The following is a 19,489-nucleotide window of genomic DNA, read 5'->3' as shown; positions in this document are numbered from 1 at the left end:
TCTCTGTGTTTGCTGAGAGAGGGTGTCCAGATGTGAGCGACATACCACAAGAAAATTTGCCATGGAAGTGGCATTTGGTCGAGCACATTGTAGGCACAACAGATACGACTGCACACTGCGGAGTCACCGTTGGCGCTGCTCTTCCTGTGACAAGATGCGCAATGCACATGCCATAGAGGAGAGCAGGTTGTTCCAGGAGCTGGACGAGGACAAGACATGCGGTGGAGTAACGGGAAGAACGGCGAGAGGAAGGCTAGCTAGCCAGACGGCGAACAATTCCCGCATCGACCTCCTGGTGCCCGCCTACCCTGTAAAGCTCGGTTGCCCTGCATCCGCGTTCAATAGCCAGTGCGGAGGACGCCAGCGCTGCTGCATATACTGATACTTCTCGCTCTGCGCCTCGCCATCTACTTTTGCTCTCTCGGAAGGGAGGCGGCATAGGTGAGGAGCACGGCCCCGGCGGAAAGAGCGACGGCGCCGTGTATAGTGAAGATTTGGAGCGGGGGATAGGTGTAGCGGCGAGGATCATGCTGCGGCGGCCCGTTCGTGCTTGGCCTTCTTGGTGAGGGGAGGCTCAGCAGGTGGAGCGCAAGCTCTCCTCGAGCCCGGTGTCCGCGATGTCCGCTAGCCGGAGTAGGTGGAGAGGGCGGCAGCGATGGCGTTTCGTCAAGTTTGGGATGAAGGTTCGAGAAACGCTAGCGATCGTGCCTGGTCGACGGCTGGATCGAGATCTGACGGACGAGGAAACGAAGCCACGTGGCCCAGTGGAATCGCTCGGTTTGAGCTTAGAATTCGTATTTAGAGAAGATCTGCAATACTGGAGCCTATTCGAGTCTATTTTGAACCTTGACGAATGACGAGCTTATCGGGCTGTAGGCTCGGCAGGATCTCAGGCTCAGATCGAGCTCGGCTCGGGATATGCTATCGAACTCCTCCAGCTTGAGGCGGCAGGCTCACTCGATCTCGGCTCGTTGACAGCCCCTCCCCCTCAGGCTCGGCCTCAGGCTCATCTTCTCCCTTTCCCTTCTCTCTGACTCTCCTCCCTTGCTTGGTCTTCCTTCCCTGGCGGCGCCGACTGGGCGAGCGGCAGCGCCATTCGTCACGTCTTCGCCCAGCCCTTTGCCGGCGACGAGCATCCACCAGGTATGCCCGCCCCTTCTCTTTCCTTCTGCTGTGCGAGACGGAGCACCCCTAACCCTAAAACAAAACTATTTGTATTCGGATCTGATCCAGTTACAATATATTACCTACTAACTTCGATTTCCTATGCTGGGTCCGATCCTGATTGATTGCGCTATAGATCGATTTTCACACCATGCTTCAATTTTTTGCCTTTGATCCATTGCCATGCTCAACGTTTTGAAATGGTGAGCTTGTACTGCCTTCTGATCATTTTATAGGATATTCTACAGCATAAACTAGAACGTTATAACATAACAAAAAAAAAATACTGGGTCATACAATTATACTGTTTGTTAGACCACAAGCGCGTGCATTCATGTCAAAGGAAATATCCCTGTGTGCTGTCCAGGTCCAAAATTCGCCACTTGTCATTACAATTTGCAAAAGAAAGACCCAGAGTCCAAAGTATGTTAATACAACCACATCTGGTGGATTTATCTCTGCTTAGCTTTGATTACTCTCAATCACTAGGAAAAAAAGGAAAATTTCTCAGGGCGCACTATTACGCAAGTGCTTCCTGAACCAATTTGTCATCCCATGAAGCTGAATCGAGTACTGGCAAGCATGTGCCAAATCACATCTTCAGTTGATGCTGCTGAGTGAGCTAGATCTGTTGCTGAAATTATGAAGGCTCCCATAACAGTCCACATGCTTAGGTGCTGTTCCACCAAAAGACGCATAGGATCACCACTCGAACTATTCTAGATCTATTTGAGCCTTCTTCATACATATTCCCTAGCCTGCTGGATTGCAACTGTAATGCTCTAGGTGCCAACATTTAAGCTTCTTTATGGCTAGTGTGAATAGTTCTCAAATGTCTTCACATTTTGCCCAGCTTAAATCCATATAGAGTACCATGTACGACTAAACCACACAACCGTACGGCCGTGCCAGCATGAATATGGGTCAAAATGCGTGTGTTAGGAAAACTGATCCACGGTGTCCTTATTCTGTTTTCTTTTATGACAGGAAAGCATCTCATTCTCAAATGAAGCACATATTCAAGATTGTTGCTATACTGGTAGCAATCTCAGCCATCTGGGTTGCACTCCTTGAAACCTCAACTGTTCCTCGAAGTTATACTTGGCTGGTCAGTGTCATTGATTTGCACCTGTAAATTTCTTAAAAATATAGCGAAGGTGATTCGTAGTTTGTTTATGAATTCGGTTGTTGTTTCAGCTTCCAATCTACTTGGTAGTGGCTCTTGGATGCTACGGCCTTTTTATGGTTGGATTTGGACTTATGTTCTTCCCAACTTGCCCTCAAGAAGCTATACTACTGCAACAGGTTAGCTACTTTAGTACCTGGAGCTGGGGCTAAATTTCTGAGTCTATCCATGACTAAACTGAGGAACCTTGGAAACTTGTTGAGCTGTTATTGCATTATGTTGCATGAGTTTTCATACTGACAATGGCAAAGAAGTACATGCCGAATGATATTCCTTTTCTTTTTTTTGGTGGCCGTAAGACCATATGCTAGGTTTATTCTGACATGTTTGAGCTTCGACTTACTATACAGGATATTGTGGAGGCAAAGGAATTCTTAGCAAAGAAGGGTGTTGATGTGGGCTCCGAGTGAGGCCAATTTCAGCAATCAACATTCATGACCATTTTGAAGGATCACCATTCTGTTCCTTGGAATAGACTTCTTTTTGGATACTGTAGCTAGAAAATATCATTTCACTATGTTCTGAACTATTACTAACACAGTTTTAGTGAGTTGACATGTTACACTTTGTCAAAGATTGGCGTGGTGTTTTTAAGTTTCAACAAGTGCATTGCTGTTTTAGGGATATTTGCTTCCTGCCTCAATCTTGTATTGTATCAATTACGTCGTGTGGTATCACCTTATGATGTTGCTTGCTCTTGCAGGCCCTTTTGATGACTCGTTTTTTTGAAATTTTGTGCAGAACTGCCATAGTATCTTTCTGTTGATACGACCGCGATTCTCTGAAAGCCAATAAATCCAAGGAAACATCATCGGCATAATGCCACAGAAATGACTGATCCTTCGTGGAAAGGATGTTAACATGAACGATAGCAATATACATTTCCTCCAACTTTAGCCATTGAGTTATGAATAAGCTGAAATTGAGGGGAAAGATGATCAGTATTTACATTAACAATAACATTGTTACTTCGTTTACAAAACAATGAATGAATGATCCAAGGTACCCATGAAAATCCATATTCTATGCCTCCACGCTTTCTGAAAATGAAAGGATGCCACTCAGGGTTAGCATGACAGATTACAAACTAAATTAGTCATCTAAACTAAATAGCTTACATGTTACAAATATCGATCATTGACTGCAGAGTTTCTTGCACACTGCCATAGCATATGAACCAAAAAAAAAGGAACATTTCTTTCTCATTCAACTTGCAAGCTGCGACAAAGGTTTCCTACCAATAATCTTTACACGAGCAGAACCCATCTCTGAAATGATGAAACCTCGTCGCATCTCTCACTATAATCTCCCTGTCCACAACCTTGGAGATGAACTTGATCGCTGCGTGGCAGTCATTGCACACTCGTAGGTTCTTCATGATCCGCAGGGTCGTCTTCTCTGGGGTGTTGATGAGACCGAATGCAATCGCAAGCTTCTCGCTGTGGCGGCTCAGCAACTCCTCCTTCAGCTCGTCATCGACATCGTGCAGAACAGAGTTCAGGTCAGGGACAAATCCTGCCTTCTTGATCTCCTCCCACATTTCAGCGGCCTTCTTGTAGATTGCATCCCTCTGTGGATGCAGTACATCGTCTGCTCCAAAGACGTGAACCTTGTTGTGCACATGAGTCCAGCTGAAACCAGTCTCCTTCTTCACTGCCTTGTCCTTCCTCAGCTTCCAGATCCTTGCCGCATCATTCCACCTCCCACAGGCAGAATAGACATTGGCAAGAGCAGAGTAGGCGCCACTATTATCAGGATCAATTAACAACAGCTTCTCCGCGGCGAGTTCTGCTAAATCTGCATTCTTTCGCACTCTGCAAGCTGAAAGGAGTGAACCCCAGACTATTGCATCTGGCATGACAGGCATCCGTTGAATGAATTCCTGAGCTTCTGTGAGCAGGCCAGCACGGGCAAGGAGGTCTACCATGCACGCGTAGTGGCTCATTTCTGGTACAATGCCATGCTCATTCTGCATCTGATCATAGTACCTCTTCCCTTTGTCCACAAAACCAGCATGTGTGCAAGCTGAAAACACGCCAATGTAAGTTATGCGGTCTGGTTTCACACCAACGCAAAGCATTTCTTCAAAAAGGCCAACAGCTTCTTCTCCAAAACCATGTTGTGCCAATGCCACGATCATCGATGTCCATGTGACTGTCTCCTTGCGCCAGCAAATCCGATCAAACACCCTTCTCGCCAATGGCACACTGCCTGACCTCGCATACATTGTGATAATGGCATTGCTGACAGAAACAGATTGCTCCTGTAATGATCTGATAGCCTTGCCATGGATCTGCTTTCCATAATCAAGGCATGCCAGGCTTGCACAGGCACTAAGAATAGCAGCAAGCGTATAGCTGTTAGGTTCTGGGCCACTTTTGATCATTGATCTGAAGAGCTTCACGGCCTCATCATTTTGACCATTCTGCTGGTAGCCAACAATCATTGCGGTCCAGGCAACGACATCTCGATTGTTCATAACGTCGAAGATTTCCCTTGCCTGCTTCATGTCCCCAAGCTTGACATAGCCTTCCAGGAGAGCAGTGAAGGAAATAACATTCAGATCGGAAATCACTGCCTGATCCATGATTCTCCTCGCAGTCTCAACACTTCCGGACTTCGCATAAGTTGAGATGAGAGCATTTATGATCTGACCGCTGTATGGCATTCTTTTTCTCAAGATATAAGAGTGCATTTGTTTTCCCATCTTCAACATGCGCAGGTTAGCACAAGCTGATAAGACACTGGTTACTGTGAATGCATCTGGCTCCATGAAAGAATCACTCAGCATTCGTGAGAAGAACTTCAATGCCATGTCATCAAGCCCATTCTGGTTGTACCCTGCTATGACAGCGTTCCAAGAGACAATGCTTCGTTCTTCCATGTTATGGAACATGGACACAGCAAAGTCCATCCTACCCTGGCGGGCGTACAGTGACACCATGGCATTCCAGCTCGATACACTACGCACCGGCATCCTCTCAAACACAGCCGTTGCTGTCTCAGCATCCCCAAACTTGCCGTACATGTTGAGCACCGAGTTGGCCACGGGCACGCAGCTACTCAGACCGAGCTTGACGACAAAGGAGTGGACCTTCCTCCCAATCCCGCTGGCCTCCGTTGCGGCACACGATGAGAGCACATTGGTGAGCGTGAACTGTGTCGGCGCCAGCCCCTCGCCAACCATGTCCACAAACGTCTTCACGGCCTCCCAGAAGCGGCCGGCGCGGTTGAGCCCGACGATCATGACGGTCCAGGACACCGCGTCCCGCTCAGGCATTCCGTCAAACATGGCGCGGGCGTCAGCGAGGCGGCCGGACTTGGCGTACATCGACAGAAGCGTGTTCCAGGTGAACACGTTCCGCCGCACGGGCGGGATCTCGTTGAACAGGTTCCGTGCGTCGCGGAAGGATCCACCACTCACGCTGGCGCCGGCGTAGTACGAGAGGAGGTTGTTGCAGAGGTAGGCGCTGACGAGGAGGCCCGCCTTGACGGCGTGCGCGTGGATGGCCCGGCCTGCGGAAGGGTTCACCGCGGTCTGGCAGAGCTGCAGGAGCCGCGCATAGTGGTCGCTGGCCGCTGCCATGGCCGCCGGCCGCGCCACCGCGGCCCCGGCTGCCAAGGCGGCATTTTGCATGTTCTGAAGGAGCTTCCGTGTGGATCCGAGCCGACGACCATGAGCCTTACCGTTTTTAGGGGTAAAGCCCGTGGGCGTCCATGATCTATACGGGCTGACTTATTTCGTGGAATTCTATGGGCCAAAATATAGACGGGATGGCCCACTTGAGTGAGTGTTTTCCCGCAACTAGGGGGAAGTGTGCACACCAATGAGGCAATGATTAAGACCCGACAAAGAAAAAAAAATATTCGTCCTCATCTTCTCTTCTCGACTTCCCTCTCCCATTCTGCTCCCAAATCAATCCGCACCGCCGCATCCAAGGGGAGGAGGAAGATGACGGTGGGCATGATCAACGCGAACCCGGTGGTGCACGAGCGGCCGGAGCGCGCCGCGCACCCGCACGCGGCGGACGCGCTCGACCCGCTCGACGTCTTCGGTACGGTACCACAGCCCTCGCCTCGCGAGTCCACCTCGCTCGGTTTCTTTTCTTCAGCCTTGCTTTGCTAGTTTACTTCGCGGGATAGCTGGACCTGATGGATGCGTGTGCTTTCGTGGTGCGGTGCGCCAGATACGGTGCGGGACATCAGGGACCCGGAGCACCCGTACTCGCTGGAGCAGCTCAGCGTGCTCTCGCAGGAGTCCATCTCCGTCGATGAGAAACTCGGCCGCATCCAGTACGTATGCTGACTTTATATCCTGACACTCCATTGTTGCCATTGTACTGTCCTAAAAAAATGTTGATGCGGAATGAGCTCTGAAATCGTGACTAGGGTATCGCGAAAGGGGTTCGGGATCGTGCTTAATGTCTGTGATCCTGTGCGGCGACTAAGATATCTTCGTGATGTCCATGTCCTATATCGGCGTGCCTCTTAGATTTCTCTGAATTCTCAGAATCCTTGTGGGTTTGTGGTTGGATTGCGCAACACTTGCACAACCTGGCTTGCTGGATCTGGAATTGCTTATTGACAAGATATATTAAGACTATAGGCGCCTAGATGTATGTTTCCTCCGTTCTCCTTGTTTGACATTTACCATCGGGTGTAGGTTATGTGGGAATTGCTTATGCTTGGTAGTGGATCTGTGATAAGTTGTGTAGTCCTGAGCTATTTTATCTGTTCTTTTAGCATTTTTGCACTCCCACGGTTATGTGCATGCACTTATCAGTTTCCCTGATCTTGCTGTCCTCTGTGTTTGTTTAGAGAGGACTCGAAACTGGACAGTAGTAGTTGCGACACAAAATACCCACAATTGAATGATCCGAATAATATCAATTCCGTTTTCAGAATCAGCCCCCCTGAACAGTATGGGTGGATCCTTGGATCCCTATTTATAGGAAGAGGAAGGACCATTTCTCTTGACCCTTCTGCCCCTGATCACTTGTTACATTCTTGGAATATGCTTTACAAAATGGTCACAAAGGTGGACGTATCCTAATTTGCTTCTTCGTCTTGGTTCACACGGATCATGCTTCTCCTCCTTTGACCTTCGGCCTGTCATCTTTGGAAGACCACCCTTCTGAACGTTACATGGATCGAACCCCGCATCTTGACTCATCCCTCGGCTTGATCGAAGGTAAAAGTCGTGCCCCCTGGTCCTTAAACCTCCTTAACTTGGACCTCGATCTTCATCGTCATCTCGTCTGCCCTGCAAACCAGAAGGGAAACTCTTATCTGGAGATTACCTCTTCGCTTGATTTAAGGTCAGGACCCGATTTGTCGCGCATTGACTAACTATTATGAAACCTTCGGTTCCTTACCCCTGTCGTACTAGCTGCACAACCGCATTTCAACATTCGAAGGTGATCTCCTCTTAGGCGATCCCCAACACGCTTGTCACGTCCATTCATTGTACATGCTCTCAGGGTGTGAGATACTGAGGTTGCATTGTCTTATTTGGGCGCATTGCTCGACTGTAGAAATATTGAGAACTCATATCTAGCTTTCACTTATTTTTGGCAATTCCTTAAATCTTGTGATTTGCTGCAGGATAACCTTCACTCCAACTGTGCAGCACTGCAGTATGGCCACAGTAATTGGTCTGTGCCTCCGACTCAAGTTGATGCAGAACTTCCCTCCACATTTTAAGGTGCTTGTATGTTTCCCTGTTTCTGGAATTCTTATTAAGATGACCATTTGAGTTGCTTTGTAATTCAGGGTATGCCCTATGCCATTTTAGAACTATGCTTATGTGAGCTGATTAATTCAGTTTGCCTCTATCATTCTGTATTATGAAATACACAGTCAGACTGGCAGGATTTGATCTATCATTTGGTAGTTAATATTGTTCATCAATAACTTGAAACATATGCATATTTGAAATTCCGTGACCAGAGCATGGAACAAGTTAAACATATGGTGTGGACCAGAGCAAGAGAACCAAGCCAGGCTGCAATATAACATTCATGAAATAGTTTCATAGACCTACCAATGCACCCTAAATCTGTCCTTTTGAGCCTCAAAATTTTAGAGCAATGGCGTAGTTAGCAGCAATGAATATTTATTTTGGCCTGACATAGGATTACGATTGGCTACATCGGTATAACTTCATGAAATATTTTCGTGGACCTATTTTGTTTCATATATTTAACGAGCCATTTCCTCAAAAAAAAGAGAGTACATTGTTAATATATGAAGGTAGCTATGCTGCAACTGAGCTGCCAGTTGTTCTTTATTTTATTACATTCTCTGAGCATTGGTCATTACAGAATATGGCAATCCCCACTTAGTGATCCTTTACATTTGAACTAATTTACAGATTGACATCAAAGTTGCCCCAGGGTCTCTTGCTAATGAAGAATCAGGTTTGTGCACTGGCAAGTTTCTAACTGATACACAGGCTAATATCTAAGAATAAAATATTATGTGGCTCAGCCACTGTCCGTGGGTCCACATACTTTCATATAATATCTTTTCGCCATAAATTTGTTTTTATGTATCATAATGTGATAGCCGATCTTAGTTCCTGTTCTCGAATGCCAAACTAAGCATTATTTGGTAAGCATATTTGAAAGAATAACAAGGGCACATTAAAGGTTGGTAAGAGATGATATGTTGCAGCCTATCAGCAGAGATGCCATTTTGACCAGACTAAAATGTTAATAGTAGACCTTTTTGTTTTGCTTCATCTATCTTTGTTTAAGTACTAGGTTATCAAAGTACTAGACTGATCAGTGTAAAATTATAACATATGTTTGCATATTTTTCTTTGTTATCTGCACAAGAATATGACATCCTACCGTAGTAGGCCAACCTTACCATGCACCTATTCTATCAGCAGAATACCAACAGCATATAATGCAATTGCAACTGTGTCATTTTAATATTTAACATGTGATTGTCAATGAAATGGCAGTAAACAAGCAACTGAACGACAAGGAGAGAGTTGCAGCAGCCTTGGAGAACCCCAACCTACGCCAGTTGGTCGATGAATGCTTATGCTCCAATGATCCATACTCACATTAACTTGTTCCATGCTGCTTCTCAAGTCACAACCTGCCTGCTGTACAGTAATAATCATGCATGCTGTAGTTTGCCCTGTATGTTCACATTATGTTGTACCTGGCAACATATAATTAACTGGCTGAGCCATCCATTTTGCTGTTTAAAATGTAGGCATCCCAGAATATGACTAGAATTCATGTGTGCCTGCTTATGTGACATTTGCATTCGAAAGCAAGGGTTGTATGTTGTAAAATCCTGATCTTTGTTGACTATCTGTACCATAAGTCAATTATGTTCTTGTTATGTTCGGTTCGGATTCCTGTATTACTGCCCATTATACCAGAGGTTAATTATGTTTTTGTTATACAGTATTGCTTTTGGTCACCTGCTCTATCATTTGCTACCTGCTTCTGCTTTGAGAGAACTGACAGGAAGAGGAACCGTGTGGTGCTCTATGTAGTCTCCAGGGTCCATAGTCGGTAAGAAAAAAAGTATTCTGATGTCCGCAATTGGCTATGCACACCTCTGTTCCAATATAATATGTGTCCTGAGTCATCTGCTGGAAGTCATCTATCTGGAACTTGCTCCGTGGAACAATGAGATGACTTGCTGGTCCTCCCTCCCTTTTCAGATGGAAACTTTGCATCAAATACTCGTGTTAATTACAGCAAATAATTGAGGATCAGAATAGCCATCTTATATGCCTTTTTTCCTAACAGATGCTGCTACATAGTGGCATCTTTATTCTGTGAGAAATCTGATCAAAGAGAGTGCAACTGGGCGTGCAATCAAATTTGATGTCACAAAGCATTTTAACGAACCACACAAATGACTGGAATCAATCCACCATGTCGCCGAAGTGGCAAAAGGAGATAATTTTCTGATGTTTGTTCATAAATCATAACCTACCAGAGATATATTAGATAAGTTTTGAACAAAACTAAGCGAAAATTTCGTTCTTTTTGAAAAGGAGCGAGAACTTCTTCACAGCGGCTCATCAATGACCAAGAAATGTAGAAAAATCTGTTAACATTTATCAAGACAAAGCATTTCCTACCACTCTATCCCTGGTGACCTGGCAGATGAATCCAAACGGGCAACCTTGTGAATGGGAGCTTTGGAAGAGAAAAAAAAACACAAGAAAATTTGTGTGGCAGATTAATCAAATTGTAGGACCGATAGCGAGAGAGATATTTTGAGATTGGGATGATGAATTGAAGCGTGAACTGATAGTAGCCACATCCCCACTCCACGTTGCCGGCAATGGATGTTGGCGCGGATGCGAAACCGTCAATCTGGAGTTCTTCTGAATTTTTTATGCGGATTAGAAAACTATTCATGTACAGTTTCTTAGTCCAAAATTAAAGTTACAGGAGTTTAATTATCTTACAAAATGCTACTACTCCAATAATAAATGGCCTCAAGCCACGATATAAACGGAGCCAGAAGGGAGCTACCTTTCTGACGGAAATTAAGTGGTCGAAAAAAGTTATTTTTGATTAAATCTATCCCCTTGCAAACATAATTAGACTTTTTTTTCTAAAAAAATACTATCCCCATCATCCATTGCCGTCCCCCGACCTTGTTCCTCCCCTCTTCCGCGTGCCCCGCATCCCCGGCTTCCGCCATCTCCCAACGAAGCTTTCCCCCTGGCCGCGCCGTCGCACGCATGCCCAAGCCTCCCGCGACCCGAACTCGTGGGCTCGAATTCCCTCTTGTGTCGTGGCCCGCCGCCTCCTGCGCGCTGCCGCTGGCCCTGGGTGCGCCGATCGATCCGGACTTGGAATGATACATCCAGACCTAGTGGATCGATTCAAAATATCTCTGACTCTCTCCTCCCTTGGTCTTCCTTCCCTGGCGGCAACGACTGGGCGAGCGGCGGCGCCATTCCTCACGTCTTCGCCCAGGCCTTTGCCGGCGACGAGCATCCACCAGGTATGCCCGCCCCTTCTCTTTCCTTCTGATGCGCGATACGGAGCACCCCAAACCCTGACAAAACTATTTGTAATCGGATCTGATCCGGTTACAATATATTACCTACTAACTTCGATTTCGTTTGCAAAAATTATCGGGTGCACATGTGTACACCCATGTCCTATGCTGGGTCCGCCCCTGCCATTCAGTTCTTTGATTTGGCGATTCATTTGCTGCATGGTGGAGTGTTTAATCCGTTTTGTTCTCTAAATTTCTTTTGAGGCTCAGCCCCACGTCAACTTAGCCCCTTTGAGGGATTCAATTGGGATTCTGATCATTTGGTTATTCTTCTGTTCTATTTACTTCTAGATTGCAATTAGAGTTCCGTCTGTTAAGTGTATGAAATCAGTAGATGTATTTGTGGTCAATTGGTCCCGCTTTCCATACAAGTCTAGCATCTTGGATAGCTGGTTGGTAAATGTGTGGCCAAGTTAGCATGGTTTATGTTTGGGTTGCTTCAATTTAACAAAAGATTACTTTGTTAAAATCTCTTGTTCTAAATGTTTGTCGTGTTGCTTTTGCAGGTAGTGGAATTGAACTGTTCTTGAGGCTGCAGTTAGAGTTTCTGGTAGTGTAATCTACATATTGATGTCCGTGGCAATGCGATAAGGATTTGTCTGGGTAAGATACAGAAAGATGGGTGACGGGGTGGCTTTTGAGGCGGCACGGAAGATTATTATGCACCCGCTTTATGCGCCAAGGTCTTCACCTTGGCTTGACTTGAAGGTGTTCTATATTAGGGTGAGCAACTGTGTGGTGGATGAATCTGCACCAGAGCATCTCACGCTCAACCACATCCCTTTGTCACCAGATACAGTTATTGAGGTGAATGGCCAGCGGAGCAGCATGCACACGGAGTTCATATCCTCGTCACTCAGAAGAGACAGGGTTGACAAGAAGACTGAGGAAGCTACATTTGTGAGCACAGATAATATACGGATGACAGGGAGTGTGAGGTTCCAGGTGCTTGATAAGAATGATCTCTTGCTCACAGGAGATCTAGACTTATGCAATGCCAATGGAGTAGTTGGGGAGACAAAGAACAGTGGCAAGAAATGGAATATGAAGTGTCAATCATCAACATCATGTAATGGCTTCTTGAAGGGAAAACTGTCCACAGGCTTGGAATATGTACAGCCAGCCATTGAGGTTTATGTTGCTGGCACTTTCTCTGGCACACCTATCATACTAACAAAGACGATCCAGCTTATATCACGAAGGAAGTCTGAAATGAAACTAAAGCTTGATTCCATCCCTGAGAATGAGGCAACTGAACAACAGAAAGAAGAGTCAGCTGAAGACTCTTTGAAGGTACTTACCATCTGTATCAGTGGCCATTCTCAAATGCTTTTATCCAACTACGATCCCATATGTGCACCTTTAGCCTGAAGCATACAAACTCTTGTGCTTGGCACTCACTTGGGAGTTCTAAATTACTCACTATAAGTAACAACTATGGAATGTAACTCCTTTACTGTTAACTTCTTGATTTAATCGATTTGACCATGCTCAACCTACATGTGACAAAAGGATTATTTCTGCAAATATGCTCAGCTAACTTTTTTCCTATGTATATATGTGTTGCTATTATTTAAGTCTAATGGCACATCGCCATATTATTTCATTACTCGTGTTGATGTCCACGGCCCACCAACCCAGTTTATACATAGCTTCCATAAAACTATTGCAAACTTATTCTCATTTATAGAGTAGGAAAGAAAGTTTACCTGATACCAGTATCATGGTTGATTGGTTGTATTGTGCATTTGCTCCTACCTCCTAGAACTGTTTATTTTTAATAAAAAAAGATATGAAAATCTGAGTGTTGTTTCTGCCTTGCTGCATGGTAACTCTTATGAGGATGACTTGGAGATAATAACATACCTTGTAACAGCCATTACATCAGCTGAATATCTATCTTGCAATGCGACCTTTTGTTGAAGTGCAAACTGCACACATTTGATAGGTAGGTCCTTGGATCAATTTTTGTTTGGGCGGATTCTGTACATCTGATTGCTGGTGTACCCATCTGATAAATGGACTGTAGAAGCTGATGTCTGCCGTGCTCGTATGTTCATTGGAACTGGGAGCTTAGGTAGCCGATTTGTACTGTACCATAAGAGATGGTGTCCTATCTTCCATGAGAACACCCAGTGGTCAATTTTTGACAATTCTGTTTTGATCTTTAACGAAGGAATCTCATTTGCAAATTTGCAGCTATATAATTTTATCTACTGCAACTCTGCCAAATAAGATTACCAGTAAATGCAAAAGGATAGAAGGTGCGAAGAGAGATCATTAGCTTTGCTAAGAAGTTGCCTCATTAGTAGAATGACCAGCTTTACTGCTATTTTTAGATAAGATGATTCGCTTAATGGAAATTCTCCAGTGAATATGGATATAACAATGAGGATAGTAATGTCAATGCATATTATTAGCTGTTCTTCACAGCATTGAGAAGATATTCACTGTATTCATGGATATTCAATGTTCAGCACATTAATTTACACATAGTTGTGGGCCAGTTCATGGGACGCATTCTTTAAGCCGCTTTAACCTAATATATCCTATGTAAAGCACGAGGCATTTATGGTTTATGTCACTGACATATGATAGCATACTTATCTTTCCTGTTACTTGCTTCAGGTATCAGAATTCCAGGATTCCAAATCAGAGACGAATGTGGATGTTGACTATAACAGTTTGTACTCAAGGCAGGACTTTATAGAGGGTGAGGACGGTGAGCTTTCATGGTTTAATGCCGGTGTCCGTGTCGGAGTTGGAATTGGCCTTGGCGTTTGTGTGGGTATCGGATTGGGTGTCGGCCTGCTGGTCCGTACATACCAAAGCACCAGTAGGAACTTCAGGCGGCGACTGCCCTGATCCGTCAAATGATCCCCTTCAGGCGGCGATTGCCCTGATCCGTCAAATGATCCCCATGAGTGTAGATTTGTATCTACCTTGGTCTTGTAGGAAGCTAACTGTCCACTTTTCCTGTCCATGCTATAGATATAGATGAGTGTGGTCTTTTGTTCTTCCCTTTCTGCAGCCTCTCTGGGTATCTGATGCTTTCTTGCTTGCAATGCCAATCATTTTTGCCCCTTCGATGTAAATATGAGTCCAGTCAAAATAAGAGTGAAGTCACTTACTGTTATTGTGAACATCCAATGGTTGTCTCTGCATTCTGGGGTCTTGAATTAAATGTGTGGATGAAGGAACTTAAGCGACCGACAATTGCTGTGTGGTGTGAAGGTGATGTTGCACCAAAAAATTTGTTGAGAGTCATGTGTCATCTTGTAAATAGAACTCGATTAGGTGACAAGTTATTTGAGTCAGGTTTTTTTTGCAGCTTTTTCCAGATTCTGCACCGTCCATCTCTTGTGGCCTTGTGGGTGCACCTGAAGTGTGTGATCTGAGCTCACCTTTTAGGTTTACATCAGAACATATCTTGTGCTGATTTTCTTTTCTCAACTTTTAATATGCAAGTTGGTAGTTATAATGGTGCGTCCTGTTTGAATACCTGGAGTGAATCTCACATTCTTTTGTTGTTTCGCAACTATGATTTGCACCAATGGCCATCCAGAGCCGTGCACAAATTTGGAGGTAAGTGTTCCCTGTAGGCCCCTGTTATATAACTGCTCCTTATCATGCTGTATTAGCGAGCTCAAACTAAAAAAAAAAGATCTTTGTACCACAAGACGTAAGCATCTTTCCAAGCTTCTTGCAGTACTGAGAATGCTTGTAAATCACATCATCTTTATTTATGGCCCATTGATTAGCTTTCTAGCATCTCTTTTCTTTTAAGATTATAAAAAAATCATAATCCATCCACCTTAAAGCCATATCAAGAATATATATAAAAAAACATAAAGTCACAGCAAAGTCCTTTGCGTTTTCGACAAATCCACATCATGGTCAAATGAGATCACTCCCACTACCACCTAATCAAAAGCTACAAGCCTACAAGAGAATCCAGACGCAAATGCCACGTCTCTGTTCAACCGGGCTTTGCTTGCGAATGGGGTGAACTGGGGATGGAATGCGATGCAACCAGAAGAGCAGCAGCAGCAGCAGGTCCAGTCACCCAGGGTGGCCGTGACTTCCAAGGCAATCCTCCCACTCACACCCCAACCGAAAGCATCTAGTGCGAGAGATTGACATGGCGGCTCTCCCCGGACGAGACACCTCACCCTCTCCTTCCCCCGCCGCAGGACTCGGTGAGGCAGGGGAGAAAGAGGTTGAAGACAACGAAAGCCCCGGAACGCCCGCCCTCGCGCACCAATCCGAGGGAACGCCCCGTCTTCTCACCACCTAACTGGCTGACCAGCTGACGAGAGAGAGGTTCATGGTGCAGCGGGGGAGGGAGAGGAAGGGGAGCAGGGCCTCGATTCCTCCTCCGCGGCGGGGAGATGGCCAAGGTGCCTGATCTCGGCTCCGACTTCGCCCAGAAGCTGCTCAAGGACCTCCGCCGCCGCCGGGAGCGCCTCGGGTTCGAGTCGGCGCCGCCGCCGGCGCAGCGTGGCACCGCGAACGCCGCCGCGCCTCGGGGTAAGTTTTGCTTGCTCGCCGGCGCTTTCTCGGCCGTCGGTATGTTCGCTTTGCACTGGCATTGTGTTCTTCACTCTCTTTTTACCTTTTTTTGAAAACAAAACGTGTCTGGCACTGTGCTTTTGCTTTTGTGAGTTCCTATTTTGGAGGCTGGAATTTCATTTTTGGATGCATTTGTTATTCAGAAGAACAGCGAGTTCAGATGATAGTACGTAGTAATTATTTAGCATTTGTTATGTCTCCAGATGCTTATTCAAATTCTCGGAAACCTCTTCAAGTTCAGAAGCCACAACAAGCAGCTCCAGCTCCCCGGGTAGGAAGATCAGAAGCAGCAACAAATAAATCACTAGTAAGCAGCAAAGCCCCAAACGATCGTATGCTTATTCTTCTCAATTTTACCTCTCATTTTCACAATCTTTGCTGCACCTGCAGTACCGGCAGGGCAACAGCTCCACTGCTGGACCCGGGAAGGCGCGCCGCCATGACGCACCTGCTGTTGCCCAGTCGCACGCCATCGTGCCGTTCCAAGGAGGTGCGGGAGGCAGCAAGCGGACGACGCCCGCGGCCAACGCCGGCGTCGACGTGCAGATGTCGCTGGCCCTCGCGCTCAGCAACAGCGGCAAGCTCCAGAACGTCCAGCTCATGGCGCGGCAGGGCGCCGGCGGCTCCATCCTCTTCGGCGAGCCCAACAGGACGACGCAGGCGCGCCACCTCCCGACTCCCGGCGCGCACGTTGGCCAGGTGGCGATCGGCGTCCAGAAGCTGAACGACATTCTCATGGCGTACTCCTCCGGTGGCATGAGGAGGGGATCGGTTGAGATTGGAAAGCAGCTGCTCAGAGGAGCCATGGACCTGGAGGAGTCACTGGGCATGCTTATGATGCTCCAAGATGCCTCGGATTACCTGGAAAGCTCAGGGAACGGCAAGGTTTTGCTGCTGGAAGGGGGCAAGGAGAACTGGAAGAGCGCGACGCCGCGTTCAACGAGGTCTGCTTCTGCAAGGTTGGTGGAGATCTTCGACGATGGTTCGGAGACCGAGCAGCGCGACAATGCAAAGAGCTCATCAGATGCTTTTATGCAGATCGTTCCTCACAGCTTGCCTCAGAATTACAGATCAAACCGAAGCTCACCTTTGCAGCTTACTACTGCCACAGACAATTCCAAGAGCAATGCTGCAAGTGGTGAGAAGGATGATTCAAAGGTGAGGACGCCCAGTCTGATTGCCAAGCTGATGGGGCTGGAGAACCTTCCATCAGCGAAGGTGGTCGCAGAGCGCAAGGGGACAGAGAGGTTTGTAAAACCTGAAGCAGTGCCAAGAAGGGCGACGGCGACAAATGTGATGGTGGGCACATTACCAATACGGATTATAGCTTCGGAACGGGTGCCATCCAAAGGACAAATCAAGAATTTTCAGACGAGAGAGTGGAACATCAACTTGACAAAGTCTGAAGAACCTGTACTGTCTAATAAATTTTCACATCTCATGGCTGACAAGCAAACAAGGCAAACCATGAGACAGGTGTTAGGTAAAGAGGAAGGCACAGAGAGGAGAGTTAGTCTAAGTCAAGTAGTTGATGAGAAAATCGTCCATCAGGACATGAAATTGACTGAAGACAGCAACCAGCAAAAAACAGCCATCAGTGCAGGAAAAAGGACAAATTTCCTGCAAAGATTTAGGAAGAATGCAAAGAACAAATCAGTCACAGAAGAGAAAGACATTGTTCAAGAAAATAAACAAAAGCTCAGAAAGAAACAACCCACAAGCATAAAACAGAGAGACAGTGAATTGAAGCCAAGGAGGACGAGAGAGAAGTTTAACAAGGAGAACCTTGCTACTCCTGAAAACAAGGCTCGAGGAAAGAATGGCAAGACTGCCAGGACAGATCAAATGAGAAGCCAACCGCAAAGTAAGCCGACAGATAAACACATCATGGAAAAGAAGGTGCAGAATTATAGCCGAACGCAGGGTGAAACAGCCAGTCAGAATTATCGCCGAACACAGAATGAAACATGCAGTCAGAATCTAGAACACAAGAGGTCACTGAAATCGGAACCAACGCATATGAAAGAGAAGTTTGAATATATTACAATGATAGAACTGAAGAATGGAGAGGACACACAAGTAGATGATACTGGGGCTCATAAACCGCCAGACAACACGTCCGGTGATGATGGCATATTCAAACAATCTGCAGCAGAGATGGAAGATAGCAGCACTACTAGTAGGATTTCGCCAGAACAATCTGAAAAGCAATTCACTGAAGAAATCATTGATCCAATCACTACTGTTGAACATAACACTGCGGATTCAATTGCTGAGACAAATGTAAGTTTTGTGAATGAGAGCATTCTGCATGAATTATTACGAAAAATATTTACCAAAGTATTTTTAGGGTAAATATTACGAAAGTATTGCATCCGCTGATGTTTTTTTTTTTGCTGGTCCAAACATGCAGGCTGACAAAGTCGATCACACATCCAGTGAGACTACACAGATACTAGAAACAACTTCTAAGGGAGAGCCGCAGGAGCAACAACTGCAACAAATGAAAGAAGTGAATGACCAATCAAGAAATGGTACACATACTCTTGTAGAACCGGTTGTTTACTTTATAGTAAATTGAAAGAATTTCAGAAGCTGATATTTACTTGTAGAAATCTACATGCCTGAACCAAGGCGTTGGATTATTGTTGTTGTTATTGTTGAATGGACAACCTTATTTGTTATTGCAGGTTTGGATCATATCATGAAGCCTGATAACCTTAAAGATTCGACAAATCACAAGATGAATGTTGTTTCATGTGATTCATTCACGGAGAACCAACTCTTGCTTATGGAAATGTTGCTGAAGGATCCCTACTTACTCGAATCTGCAAAGGTGATAACCGGATTCCATCCAGTCAGCGTTATCCATGTGAACACAGGGAAGTGGTTAGACAAAGGAAACAAGGTTCTTTCAGACGTAGGACGGGAAGTAATCAGAAGGAAAGGGAAACGAACTGAGGCGATGGTCGATGTTAGCATGATGCGTGCTGCCAATCCAAAACTACAGACCTTGGATGATCTTATCAGAGAATTGGACGGCGATATTCAGTCTCTGAACATCCCCAAGAAACCTCATCAACAGAGTGACAATAGCACAGCTGAAAACTTGAAAATGGTACTCCTCAGTGACATTGAAAATACACATTCGGATGCTAACTCTGTGTGGGACTTTGGATGGAACCGCATATGGGAGTTACCGATCGAGAAGAATGAAGTCGTCATGGATTTAGAAAAGAACATATTGGGTGGTATCATCACTGATGTAGCAAGGGAGCTTATTGGTGTATCATTGCGCCATGGGTACTGTGCCTGTGAGGCTTGACTAACTGGGAAATGTTGCCAACATAGGCTAGTTTTCAATATGCACGTAGGTTTTCCCGTAAAACAACTTTTATGAGTTTCTGTATATATATAAAAAGAGTGCACCTGTGTGATCTTTGGCAATATTCAAATAAATATTCTAGTATAATTTGGGCACCATTATTCTTGATTGAAAGTTTCGTGTTCGTGTTC

The 19,489-nt window shown here is 45.7% G+C and overlaps 5 protein-coding genes across 8 annotated transcripts; 4 read left to right on the top strand and 1 right to left on the bottom strand.

Annotated features, from left to right (window-relative positions):
• Positions 1-1,011: 1,011 nt before the first annotated feature.
• LOC112874710 (dolichol-phosphate mannose synthase subunit 3) lies at positions 1,012-3,066 on the top strand. The gene is made up of 4 exons (XM_025938196.1): positions 1,012-1,143; positions 2,152-2,272; positions 2,362-2,469; positions 2,701-3,066. The coding sequence occupies exons 2-4, from the start codon at positions 2,171-2,173 to the stop codon at positions 2,758-2,760; spliced, it is 270 nt and encodes an 89-aa protein (XP_025793981.1). The 5' UTR covers positions 1,012-1,143; positions 2,152-2,170; the 3' UTR covers positions 2,761-3,066.
• Positions 1,068-14,739, top strand: LOC112874708 (uncharacterized protein At1g01500-like). Of its 2 annotated transcripts, none has more exons than XM_025938192.1 (3): positions 1,068-1,143; positions 11,908-12,694; positions 14,030-14,731. In XM_025938192.1, exons 2-3 carry the CDS (start codon positions 12,020-12,022, stop codon positions 14,264-14,266), a joined length of 912 nt encoding a protein of 303 aa, XP_025793977.1. In that variant the 5' UTR covers positions 1,068-1,143; positions 11,908-12,019; the 3' UTR covers positions 14,267-14,731. The 2 variants fall into 2 exon arrangements, with proteins under 2 accessions (XP_025793977.1, XP_025793976.1); XM_025938191.1 differs by lacking the exon at positions 1,068-1,143 and adding an exon at positions 10,947-11,344 and having other exon boundaries at positions 14,030-14,739.
• On the bottom strand, positions 3,377-5,990 carry LOC112874707 (pentatricopeptide repeat-containing protein At2g22070). Its single transcript, XM_025938190.1, has 2 exons — positions 3,589-5,990; positions 3,377-3,390 (listed from the first exon to the last, which is right to left on the bottom strand). Coding segments are annotated over exons 1-2 (2,400 nt in total). The 5' UTR covers positions 5,988-5,990; the 3' UTR covers positions 3,377-3,389.
• Positions 6,206-9,721, top strand: LOC112874709 (protein AE7-like 1). Of its 2 annotated transcripts, none has more exons than XM_025938193.1 (5): positions 6,206-6,405; positions 6,538-6,643; positions 7,955-8,054; positions 8,724-8,781; positions 9,321-9,721. In XM_025938193.1, the coding sequence occupies exons 1-5, from the start codon at positions 6,303-6,305 to the stop codon at positions 9,428-9,430; spliced, it is 477 nt and encodes a 158-aa protein (XP_025793978.1). In that variant the 5' UTR covers positions 6,206-6,302; the 3' UTR covers positions 9,431-9,721. The 2 variants fall into 2 exon arrangements, with proteins under 2 accessions (XP_025793978.1, XP_025793979.1); XM_025938194.1 differs by having other exon boundaries at positions 6,219-6,405; positions 8,724-8,769.
• A 586-nt stretch (positions 14,740-15,325) lies between the features above and the next one.
• LOC112874706 lies at positions 15,326-19,472 on the top strand. Of its 2 annotated transcripts, none has more exons than XM_025938189.1 (5): positions 15,326-15,931; positions 16,177-16,280; positions 16,364-18,256; positions 18,387-18,507; positions 18,664-19,472. In XM_025938189.1, the coding sequence occupies exons 1-5, from the start codon at positions 15,793-15,795 to the stop codon at positions 19,296-19,298; spliced, it is 2,892 nt and encodes a 963-aa protein (XP_025793974.1). In that variant the 5' UTR covers positions 15,326-15,792; the 3' UTR covers positions 19,299-19,472. The 2 variants fall into 2 exon arrangements, with proteins under 2 accessions (XP_025793974.1, XP_025793973.1); XM_025938188.1 differs by having other exon boundaries at positions 15,326-15,970.
• The last annotated feature ends 17 nt before the right edge of the window (positions 19,473-19,489 follow it).

The sequence above is a fragment of the Panicum hallii genome, chromosome 9, assembly GCF_002211085.1.
Source record: "Panicum hallii strain FIL2 chromosome 9, PHallii_v3.1, whole genome shotgun sequence".
NCBI lineage: Eukaryota > Viridiplantae > Streptophyta > Magnoliopsida > Poales > Poaceae > Panicum > Panicum hallii.
Note: the sequence above shows the minus strand (reverse complement) of the source record. Positions and strands in the feature narration are given on the sequence as shown.